The sequence below is a fragment of the Macrobrachium rosenbergii genome, chromosome 25, assembly GCF_040412425.1.
Source record: "Macrobrachium rosenbergii isolate ZJJX-2024 chromosome 25, ASM4041242v1, whole genome shotgun sequence".
Lineage (NCBI taxonomy): Eukaryota > Metazoa > Arthropoda > Malacostraca > Decapoda > Palaemonidae > Macrobrachium > Macrobrachium rosenbergii.
In genome coordinates this window covers 2,725,876-2,738,915 of record NC_089765.1, presented here as the reverse complement: position 1 = coordinate 2,738,915, position 13,040 = coordinate 2,725,876, and the positions used below count along the sequence as shown (strand labels likewise).

General features: G+C 35.6%; 1 protein-coding gene across 3 annotated transcripts in view; it reads left to right on the top strand.

Annotated features, from left to right (window-relative positions):
- LOC136852275 (carbohydrate sulfotransferase 3-like) overlaps positions 1 to 13,040 on the top strand; it is a 265,399-nt gene that overhangs the window by 1,476 nt on the left and 250,883 nt on the right. The window contains exon 2 of one of the 3 annotated variants that reach the window (XM_067126756.1): positions 575 to 738. In XM_067126756.1, coding sequence (XP_066982857.1) covers positions 575 to 738 — 164 coding nt within the window. Of the gene's footprint in view, positions 1 to 216; positions 739 to 13,040 lie in introns of those variants that run through there. The other 2 variants (XM_067126757.1, XM_067126758.1) reach the window with 2 other exon arrangements.

Here is a 13,040-nt window from a genome sequence, read left to right as displayed (position 1 = left end):
CCTCGTTGGAGACGAAATGGCAGCCGATGTTTTAGAAAGCTTGAAATGCACTAAGATGTCATGTGACAGTTGTAGATCTTATATTTGATTCCAAGAATGTTAACCTAGTTATAGCTTCTTGATTTTACTCCAAAGAAAATTGGTAGATTAGGTTTTATTACATCTTAACAAAGAGGATAATTTGAGTAATGCTGTGTTAGAAAGAAAGACCAATGTAGGATGACGATATGATTAAAAAATTCTCTACGTTTTAGGCCGAAGAATGAGTCTTTTGAATGACAAGTTATTTATGGCGGTGATAGAGCCTGGTCTTCATGACTAAGTCTGTATGAAATCACAATAAATATCGAGGTAATAGATATAAAAAGTAGACAGGGGAAAATTTGAAAAACTTTTTTTTTTTTTTTTTTTATGCAGCAAAAATGACACTTGACTCAGAGCAAGGTGTCAGGCAAGAAAGAACTGGCACCGAATAATGTGACTTTTCGAGAAGCGCCGTCGAGGAATACTGATTCAACGCCGGTCATGATTTTACTGAAAGTGTAATCAGGTTTTGTCGTTACCTTTTCATCAGTGTCATCATGAGAGCTTTAGCCGGATCAGTTATGGACCAGTATTACCTCAGCATGAAACTTCAGAACCCGACCACAGACAAACAGGAAAATGGCAAACGTAAAAATAAAGGAGCCAATAAAAAAATCACCAACTCCGATTCGGATGAACTTGTCTGTAATCCAGGTAAATCACAACATTTTATTGTCTGGCTCTCTTTTCAAGTGTATGTATGTATATACATATATATATATATATATATATATATATATATATATATATATATATATATATATATATATATATATATATATATATATGTATGTATATAGGCCTATATATACACTTAGAATTAATTTTAAGTTTTGTATGTTACATAGAAAGCATGCATGCTTTAGTGTCGTACTCGATTTGGGCTTTTAGTGTTCCAGCTTTGTATACGCTTATCATGTACCGGGTACTATATATATGTTGTAGAGTTTGCTTTGTGAATTTGGATTTTGCCATATTTACAGATACGAAGGCGAATATAAGATTTTTTCTGTTGCTTGTTGGTTTTTGCAATGTTTCTGTTTTTGTAAAAGATTAAAGGAAGATAAGGTAGGCTACAGTTGACATTAGTGATGTTCGGATGAAAGAATGATTATATATATATATATATATATATATATATATATATATATATATTTATATATATATTACATACATATACAAATATATGTATATATACATATAAGTACACACATTATATATATACATATATATTTCTGACTCACACTGGGAACGAACCTTGGTCTCCCGAGTGACAGGCCAAGGCGGGAGCGGCGGGCTTACCAAGGTCATAAAAGAAGTTGGAACGGAAGTACTGGGTGCCTGAGATTTCCTCCTGGCGGGCCTCTGAAGCCTAACACACCAGTATTCATTATTTCCGTAACGTCTCACGGCGAAGGGGTATTAGGCTAATTCGAATGAAATGGTGGCGACGGACTCGGGGATGGGTCGGAAAGTTGGGTAAAATTCGCAAGGTGCGATCCCAGTGTGAGTCAGGAATTCGTGTGTTCAGTATATCCATATATACATTTCATATTATACATACATTATATATATATATATATATATATATATATATATATATATATATATATATATATATATATATAGGCTATATGTTATGCATATACACACACATATCTATATATGTCATTCGATAGACATGGGTTTGATCCCAAAGATGTAAGTCAGAAATTTATTTGTGAAAACACGTACTCATGTCTTGATTAGTTCATATATATATATATATATATATATATATATATATATATATATATATATATATATATATATATATATATATATATATATATATATATATATATAAATGGATGGATGTATGTGTGTGTCCCAGCATAACTCTGATATGCACTGAGCAATTTCAACCAAACTTGGTAGGCGTACAACTTACTATCTGGAAAAAATAATGTGGGGTAAGACATCACTAACACGGAAGGGGGTGGGGGTGGGAAGGGGATAAAATGTAAAAATAACCGAAAACGACAAATATTAGTGTCTAGAACAGTTTTCAAGTTGCTGAGATGAGTAGTGACACTCCCGATGCCCTTTAAGTTCAATTTCAGCCCTGATGGAAGAAGGGGGCGGGGCCGAGAAGGGGTGAAAAATAAAATTTAAAATATGACAGATATGTAGGCCTAGTGGGGAAGGTATTCACTTCTTGGAAAGTGTCTGTTGTACTACGTGCTGTCACTTCCGTAGGAACAAGTTGCTCAACAATCAACCATGATGAAGCTTCACTTATCATGCTCAGATGTCGGGTATCGTCCGTATGTTCACAAGTATTTCCTTTTATATACCTGAGGTTAAATGTAAATTATGTTTCCCCTTAAATACATTTATTTTAGCCTTTAAACTGTATAACTTTTCCACCTTTTCAAAGGGTAGTAGTGACCGAGTCTTTATCTTAAAGGGCACATTGTAAAATTATTGAACTTAGAATTGCACTTAGTCTATGGGCATTCAGAAATTTTATATAAGTTCAAAAGATGCTTCAAGCTTTCGCTGTCACCTCTCCACACATCTCACACACTCCCTGCTCTGATGCCTTTTTCTAACTAACTCTGCTTCCAGAGTCTTCGTATAGGCTATTTGGGCATTCATTCGATGCCGAAATCTGGTATAATTTTCCCAGATTTCATCCAGATGGGCTTCCCTTTTCCATTAATGTTTCACGTTTACTTATCTATATATTTCGTTCAACAGTTGTTATCGAATTAATGTTATGGTGCGCAAGTGGTCACCAGGCGAGGTCAAGATCTCAATTAGTTCCTTTTGCCCAGTGCTGTATGTGATAAACACTTTAATTTGTATGGGTGACTTAGTTAGTTATCGCACCTTTTCTGGTTTGCTCGCTCAGTCTTTATCAGTGACTTTCTGTATGCCCTCTTACGTAGGCTGTATTTATTTTATTCACTTACAGACTGGATTCCATTATGGATATTACTGTCTAATCCATAGTTTTTTAGGTCACTGATATGAACAGTGACACTCCCAGTTCAGCCCTGATAGGAAGGGTGGTGAGAAAAGGGGTATGGGTGGGAAGTGGGGGACATGTAAAAATAACCAAAAATGACAGATATTAGTGTCTATGTGTATTTATGTATGTATATAGAAATATATATATATGTGTGTGCCGATGTACCACATGTATTTATATGTGTATATATATATATATAAATATATATATATATATATATATATATATATATATATATATATATATATATATATATATATATATATATATATATATATATATATATATATATATATATATATATAGGCTATGTATTATACATATATGTGTATATATGTATTAGCTGACCAACCCAGTGTTGCCCGGAAAACTGAATGACATTCGATAAACTCTCTCTCTCTCTCTCTCTCTCTCTCTCTCTCTCTCTCTCTCTCTCTCTCTCTGACACCCCCACTTCTCTCTTTCCCAACTCACCCATTCACTATTATAGAATTCAACAACCTAAGGCTGTGTATTCACAATCAACTTTACCTGTCATTTCTTCTGCCAGTTCATCGAAACTGCCGTTAAAACTTACGTGTGGAGAACAGTTTGTGGGCGGAGACAGTCCACTCATCAGAACAGATGAACTAATGATATTACCTAAATACCTTCCGACCAACTGACGTGTAATTGTACGTGTGGACTGGTTAGTGCCGGTTCCGTGATAGTTTGGTGCTGTTTCATCTGGGAAGCATCTCAGACACTCTGATGAGACTATGACTAAATTATGTATATGCTTATTGATTTCACTGTTAGGCCGTTATAAGTCCAAATCATACAATAAAAATCTAAAACAATATTTCCTTGTGATACAGACAATTTGATATAGGCCTAGGCCAATGATGTCTTTTTATGATATGTGTTACTATAGTAAAAGTAAACTTCACTGTCCAATTCATAAAAACCTGACCCAGCCTCTTAATTCTAATTTAAACTCATTCATTAATGTTGTATGAGAATATACGTTTTTTTTTAATAAAAAATATTTAGTCTATACTCTGTTATGCCTTTTTACTTCTTTTCTATTATTAAGTGAATTGCTGCAAGAGTTAGCCCTCCATCCCCTCATCATATTAAGAAAAAAGTGGCAAAACATTTTCCTGTACGGCTAACTTCAACTCGTGAAACATATTTTTTATGGTGGTTATATGGACGTTTTTAACCTGACATAATAAATTATAACTCAGATATTTTCTTTACAATGACATCAGATTCCTTAACGTAGAATTGTGTATAAAGTCACACATAGGGCATCTATAAACTTGGTCAATTCGTACAATAATGCAATCATGAATCAAACAAAATCTTTCCCTTCTTGGAGGAATGATAGGTTCATTATTTTGAATAAATACACAATAAAAGATAGAAATGAATATAGGCTATATCACTCTAATTTATAACTATAAACAAAAATTTTATTTTCCTAGATGATGGGAATACTGTTCCTTACTGTGCATGATTACATCGTCAAAAGGTATGAATTGACATGTTGTGCAAGCTGTGAGCACTTCAAGTTTCTCGAAGTGCAGTCGTTTAATTTAATACCTATTTGCACCTAACACATTTACCCTCCAAGTGCCTTTCAGAAAAGATTTCCAAATGTAATGATCTACATTCCTGTAAAGTTTTAATCTAGATTTTTCAGTCATTATCTTCTAGGCAATCAGTACCAAAGAATGTGAAAAGAAACTTATCTTCCATATGCAGTGAAGTATTTGCCAATTTGCATGATAACTAATTCCAACCGCTGGGGTGTTCAAGGTGCGTTAAGCTACTACTATGCATGCACGGACGCGGCTTCGCTTGCTACGGAAAGAAATGATTGATTTAGGTTTTCAGTGTATATTTTATCGAGGTAATAAACAATTACATTAATTATCATAAATTGCAATCAAAATTCAAGTAAATTCTGATAAAAAACTGATGCTATAGGGGACTTATTGTTATAGGTTAATACTTCTGGCTATGCCAGGAGAAAAATTAAAGTGTCAGGTGGAAAATAAGAATAAACCCAGAGAAATGAAGGGGAAGGTGAAGTAAAAACGAAAATGTCATTTGTTTTGTCTGTGTTTGTATGTCTGTCACGGGGTAGGGGTTTGATTTTGAGTTATAAACCTTTCTGGGGGTGACTTAGAGGCCGTGTGCAAAATTTTGTCTGGGTCTGTCAAGTGGTTTGGATTTCTATAGAAGTCAAACAAATATACAATCATTCACATATTTATATATATATATATATATATATATATATATATATATATATATATATATTATAATATATATATATATATATATATATATATATATATATATATATATATATATATATATATATATATATATATATATATATATATGTCGATGTACCACATGGAAAAAATGAAACGCAATAATAATTCTTCATAGTTAAGCCCAGGTAAACTACTTGCCTTTAAATATGCACGTTTTATGTTAGTCATTTGAAATAGATGGTTCAAGTTTATACTTCCCTTGACTGACTTTCTCTGCATAGGCAAAATGAATGGTAGGCCTAAGTTTTCTTTACACAATATATATAAAAATCTTTACTGTATTTCCATCCCTTAATAAAATCAATCTTCCCGCCAATCCAGTCATTAGCTGAGCTGGTTCTGCTTCATGCAGTTTAGAAAAATACCTTGTTGATTTTCTTAACCCATTGACTGGTATCATCCATGTTGCCAGTACAAAGAACAATGTAGACTTGATACCGCATGAAAGGTCACAAGCAAAGAGTCAGTATTTATTTCTCCTGTAATTTATTTGATTTATAGAGACGTACGCAGCTGCCACGCGCAAGAACCTGATGACGGTTGATACCAAGTGCCAGTGCATTATTTTTTTTTATAAGAAAAGTATTTATATGAAGAGCATATGAATATTGATAATGCTAAACCAGTTATATATATCAATTCATGAAAATATTGACTAGAATATGCATGGGAATGATATCGTAGTGGTTTACTTAAAATTAGGAAATAAAGAATCTATGGTTTTGGCTTGAATAATAATTGGAGTCAAACCCATACATTTATTTTGGTGTACATTTATAATTATAAAAATGTATACCAAAATAAAGTTTTAGCTAATAGGACTGTAATGACAATAATAGAACATTATTGCAACATTTGGCAACTATCATGGTGATATGCTTGTAGGTTCATGTCCCTTCGCTTATTTAGGCTTAAAACTATTTGTTTCTGAAGTAATGGTGTTTATAAAACACAGTTAATACTTTATATTGACACAAAATACAAAACTGTATTACACGGTGTATGACAGCGATTGGATGTAAACCCACGACTCCTATGGAGCAGTTGTAAACTCTGGGTAAGCCTAGTTTAAGGTAACATTTAGCAATCAGCTGATTTTGACAGTAACCTTCAAAGAGATTCAAGTATGTTAAGCTTCACCAATATTAAATATGAATTCTCAGTAAGAAGTATCGTTATGATAATAATGAATTACGACCTTTTTCTTTTCATTAAAACAGCTTAATTAAGCACAGTGTCAAACGGAACAGTGGCTGCAGGTGTGTATACACTGCTGTACACACACACTCACACACACATAGGCCTACATGCGATAACTAGAATATATTTTCTTTTTACAACGAGTTTTCTTTACTGACAAAGAGTATTTGATATCACATGTTTAACATATTGGAGCCTCACAGTAGGCTGCAATCAAAATCAACTGACTCCCGCAGGGGGGTAGCGCCGTTTGTGCACCCCACGGGTTCTTTGCAGCGTTCCTTCGGCCCCTAGCTGCAACCCCTGTCATTCCCTTTACCGTACCTCCATTCATATTATCTTAATTCCATCTTGCTATTCACCCTCCTAACAATTATTTCTTAGTGCAGCTGCGAGGCTTTCCTCCTGTTACACAGTTCTTCATTGGAGGAGTGGGTAGAGCTCTCGGCTAGCACGCTGTTGGCCCAGCGTTCGACTCTCCGATTGGCCAGTGAAGAATAAGAGGAATTTATTTCTGGTGATAGAAATTCATTTCTCGTCATAATGTGGTTCGGATTCCACAATAAGCTGTAGGTCCCGTTGCTAGGTAACCAATTGGTTCTTAGCCACGTAAAATAAATCTAATCCTTCGGGCCAGCCCTCTCTAGGAGAGCTGTTAATCAGCTCAGTGGTCTGGTTAAACTAAGATATACTTAATCCTCCTGTTACACCTTTCAAACCTACCTACCTCTCAATTTCCTTTCTAGCGCGGAATGACCTCATAGGTTTCAGTGCTTGGCCTTTGGCCTAAACGCTATATTCCAAAATCAACTGATTGCTATGTGGTCTTAGGGAGGCTCGCTCACTCATTCCAGTCTCCATTCTGTTATGAGTACGTTTTTGTATAGTGAAAATACACATCATCTTTCCTGCAAGCAATCTCTCTTCAAGATTTGATATATAGGCTCGTACGTCTCCGAGATTATTTTTGGCTAACTTTCTTTAGAAAGTTTCGTAATTTACAGTAGAGACTTTGTAGATATATACAGATGAAAGAACATTAGATTTGCCGTAAGTTTGGCTTCCCGTGTTATGCTTACCCACATATTGGCGCCCTGCTTCGCTATAAAGGTTGTCATTTTTCAAGTACAGTATGTAAGGTATTTGGGTCCATTCTTATACATCTTTTGAGGAGGTCCCATTCTGTAATTTCCATCATACAGCAGCATGACTTCCTAGGATTTTCCTTTCCATAAAACCAACTCTTGCGCGATTTCCCTTTGCCCAGTTTTCTTGTCAGTTCCTTAATACACAGTCATAAGAGAAGCGCACAGAGTGCCACGCGCCTTCTAATATTCTTGCTACGAACTGTTGCAGTTATCGTACCGTAGAAACCGCATTCACCTCCAGCCAGACTCATAGACTGCCCAGACACGGCCGTACGAGCAGCATTGTTACAGCTGTGCTTACAGATTTCATCTGGTAATGGGCAAAGTGTGTGTGCTCCTCTTCCTTCATTTTCCTGATCGTTCTCTGTATACATGCATCGAGTAAATTGAATCAGTCGAATGTTTCACCCTCCATTTTTCTGCATTACTGTATTTAAATATATCCTAAAAACTTTTTCATTCCTGTAATGTTCTTCAGTTGATTTCCTTGAGTAACTTTGCAACATTGTCGTCAGTGGTGCTAGGACATTTCGCTACTGGACCGTTCGTACCCGGACATTTCGTTACCGGGCACTTCGCTACTAGGACAGTACGCTACCAAAAGTTATATTTGCTTGTTTGTTGAATCGGCGGGGATTCAAATTTATTTTTTATTGGAATGGTAACATGCATGTTAATAATAATAATAATAATAATAATAATAATAATAATAATAATAATAATAATAATTTTATAAACTAACACAAGTGTGAAATAAACAATCTTTCAGTTACAATTCATCATATACTTACTTGCTAGTATCACTTAAAATGTATGTATCATAAAACCAAACTTTCATAAAATAAAAAGTGTTAAAAAAATTGACTTTAATTTCAGTACTAATCAAAGTTTCAAGTTATGGGCGATAGGTTGAAGAACATTCATTTCACATTCAGGGTCGTAGCTTTACGTCTCCGATTTACACACATCCAATATTGTTTTGTTCCGTCACTATTTTGCTTTTGTTTATAATATATATAATTCAAATCATCCACTAACTTGATTTGTTTCCTTCTGGATGTAATCGTCCTCGGCATCTTGACGGACTAGGGTTCAATAACTTTTAAAAAAAGGACTTGGTGGATGGTAAATGAAGTAAGAAGGATAGAAGGTATATAATTACAATAACAAGCTATTGAGTATTTAAGTAATTTGGGAAATTGGTGGTTCGTAAATGAAACAAGATAAATGGATAGTATAATTACATTAACAAGGTATTCAGTATTCAAATAATTAGGCTATACAGGTAGCATATTGTCTTAGTAGCGAAGGGCCCTAGTAACGAAGGGTCCTAGTAACGAACTGTCCAGTAGCTAAGTATCCGGTAACGAAATGTCCGGGTACGAACGGTCCAGTAGCGAACTGTCCGGACACCGTCGTCAGTATATGTGATGTTGACAGTCACACCTCTTACACACACACACACACACACACGCACACACACACACACACACACACACACACACACACCAACCACGTCTGCTCTCCTCATTTTATAATCACTGTGTATAATGAAAATAAACTGAGGGACACCGCATTGCCTTCCTTGTTTGGTGCTACCCAGGCTGAGGAGATTGCCGCCTTTTGACTCCAACACAAGTTGTCTTTCTATCTAACACCTTGAATACCCACCCATAGCTTTTTAACTCGCATAACGTTTCATTAATCAGCGAAACATGGATAAACTATTATCCATTTCGATTATTCTCCAAGCATTCTTAGAGCAAAAACAGCATGTGTTGTAACCATTAATTCTATGGGCACAAACTGCTTCCTCTGCCTTCCATTGACAATATATCAATTCTTGGCTCTACCCTGTTTTTCAAACAGCGCGTTCCATCACTTAACACTTTTTCCGCCTATACATCGCAACGAATCTGTCAGGCTCAGTGGCGCCGCTAGGGGGGCCAAGGGGGTCCCTAGCCCCGGAGTCAGATGCTTGGCCCCCCCCCCACTGGCCAACCAAGTTGATTCCCTTTGTAGCCAAACTTTAACCCTTACAGTATTTGATACATTTGCATATAGGAAGAGTTGAAAATTAATTGAAAATTGAGCTCTATAATTTCAAATACAGGTTTACTCATTACTAATACTATTATTTTCCTTCATTCACATGGATATATTCCTTCGAGAATAGTATATTTTACTAATTACAGAATTGGTACATTAGTGTTGTGTCATTTTCTTTGGCCCCCCACAAAAATGTCTTGGCCCCACTAGCCGCCCCCCCCCCTAATGGAATGCCAGCTACGCCCCTGGTCAGCCTTCGTTGTCGAAATGTTGGTCCCCAATTTCCCTTTTCCTCATAGGTTTTCCTCATTTCCCTTTTCCTCACAGGTTTTCCTCATTTCCCTTTTCCTCATAGGTTTTCCTCATTTCCCTTTTCCTCAGGTTTTCCTCATTTCCCTTTTCCTAATAGGTTTTCCTCATTTCCCTTTTCCTCATAGGTTTTCCTCATTTCCCTTTTCCTCATAGGTTTTCCTCATAGGTTTTCCTCATTTCCCTTTTCCTCATATGTTTTCCTCATTTCCCTTTTCCTCATAGGTTTTCCTCATTTCCCTTTTCCTCAGGTTTTCCTCATTTCCTTTTTCCTAATAGGTTTTCCTCATTTCCCTTTTCCTCATAGGTTTTCCTCATTTCCCTTTTCTTCATAGGTTTTCCTCATAGGTTTTCCTCATTTCCCTTTTCCTCATAGGTTTTCCTCATTTCCCTTTTCCTCATAGGTTTTCCTCATTTCCCTTTTCCTCATAGGTTTTCCTCTTTCATACATCGTCTGCTGTTTAATTCTTCCGAGATTTTCTCGTTGCTCACATTCACGATCCATCTAGCACCCATAGGGAACTGCATACGATGAGTGCTCGTTCCCAAATCCCTCATCCCAGTTCTAACAAAAAAAAACCACACAGGTTCGAATCCTGCTTAAGGGAGGATCACATTCTTGATTACTTTAGGTATCGGGTAAATAAGTCACATGTTAAAGTCAGTTTGACATTGAAGCTCATGCACACACATACATTATATATATATATATATATATATATATATATATATATATATATATATATATATATATATATATGATGGAAATGAACACTTTGGAGCATGAGTCAGACATACACACATACAGTATATTTCATATATATATATATATATATATATATATATATATATATATATATATATATATATATACATATATATGTATAATATAATATATATATATATATATATATATATATATATATATATATATATATATATTATACACATGTATATATATATATATATATATATATATATATATATATATATATATATATATATATATATATGTATATATATATATATATATATATATATATATATATATATATATATATATATGTACATATAATCTGTGTATGGTTACTTATTTCTTGGGGAATTTAGTTGTTGTTATGTTAACAGGTAAACGATCGGGGATTGATCACATGACGCAAGAAATCTGTTTATGAGGGCGGAAAATTTGATCGCTCGTCCTATGAGCGTAGGTGTTCCCGTTTCTTATATTTCCGGAAATTTTCCTCATCAGGCGTAAGTGCAAGCGTCCAGTATAACAAGTCATTAATTGGTCTGTCAAAATTACAGACGTTTTAATTGCGTCTCTTGATGCTCGTGGGTAATTAGTCGTAAAAATGGGACGGCCATCATTGCGTGGTTGATTAAAAACAAGTCGTCCTTTCACGTTGACTGACTCTGTCGTCATGGCAGAGGAGGATCGCTTCTCCTTCCAGGTTTTTCACTCAGTTTTTCTTTTACCTAAATTTCTTCATGTTATACAACGAGGCGGCGAGTAAGAGGCAGATTCAAGGTATTCAGATTCATTGTCAAAAAATCTCTGGCAGGTGAAGAACTCTTGCGAGCGTGAAAGTAGCATTCGACTTTAGAGGAAAGCAGAGGGACGTCTATAATGCGGTTCGGATTCCACAATAAGCTGTAGTCCCTCTTAGCCACGTAAAATAAATCTAATCCTGCGGGCCAGCCCTAGGAGAGCTGTTAATCAGCTCAGTGGTCTGGTTAAATTAAGATATACTTAACTTACATACAGTCAGATGTGTTTTCCCACACCTGAAGAATGGTTAACAATTTTATATACGATTTAGGAAGAGATTTCAAATAAATGTGGTTGGATAGATTGCAATGCTTTACATACATTAGTAATTACAGTTCTGGCAAAGACATAAACGTCTGAAAAACACATGAAAGATCGCTTGAACCAGGGGCGCTGGATCTGTTTCCTGAGAGTCTCGGTGCGTCGTGTAGATTTTGATTTGAAGCGAGGATGCCCTGAGGGTCCCGGCTACAGATCGGGACCTCACGATGTATTCGGGGTTTCTGTCTCCAGAGGGGAATTTAAGAGTCATCACCAGTGATTAAGAGTGGTCTTTTTTTTGTCATTTGACATGATATCTTTCTGGAATAAAGAAAAAACAAAACAAAAAAGTAAAGAACGCGCCGAAGTTTCCTCGGCGAAATCGAGTTTTCTGTACAGCGTATAGGGCTGTATGAGCCGCGGCCCATGAAACTCTCAGCCGGCCGTGGTGGCCTGTGTTTTTGCGGTGCCAGACGCACGATCATGGCTAACCTTAACCTTAAATAAAATATAAACTCCTGAGGCTAGAGGGCTGCGATTTGGTTTGTTTGATGATTTGAGGGTGGATGATCAACATACTAATTTGCAGCCCTCTAGCCTCAGGATGGACAGAGAAAGTGTGGACTGACAGACAAAACCATCTCGACAGTTTTCTTCTACAAAAAACTAAAAACGGAATGTCTATACGTGTGATTATTTCAGTGCAGAGTATCTTGATGATATATTCAAAGATCTTGGGCGATATTAATCTCAAAACTTCAGAGAAATGATACAAACATTACAGCCAAGGTGAAATTATGAATTTTTTCTAGCTGAACAGTTATGCTGGTAAATATGCGTTTTGGATCGGCCGCTTGATTCGTAAAATTTTTTGAAACCCAGTGAAACTGGTATTTTATCAAAACGATATTTTTTGTGGCTTTCTTTTAACACGAAAGCACACTTTTGACAATTGTATTCCACTTAAGGTCATGCAAGATTTATTATTGTCACGATGGAACACCAAATCATCTTGGTCCTCTATATATCTTGATTTTTTAAATGTAATCTACATTTTTCGGCCAATAAATTTGATTCATTCATTTTCAAAG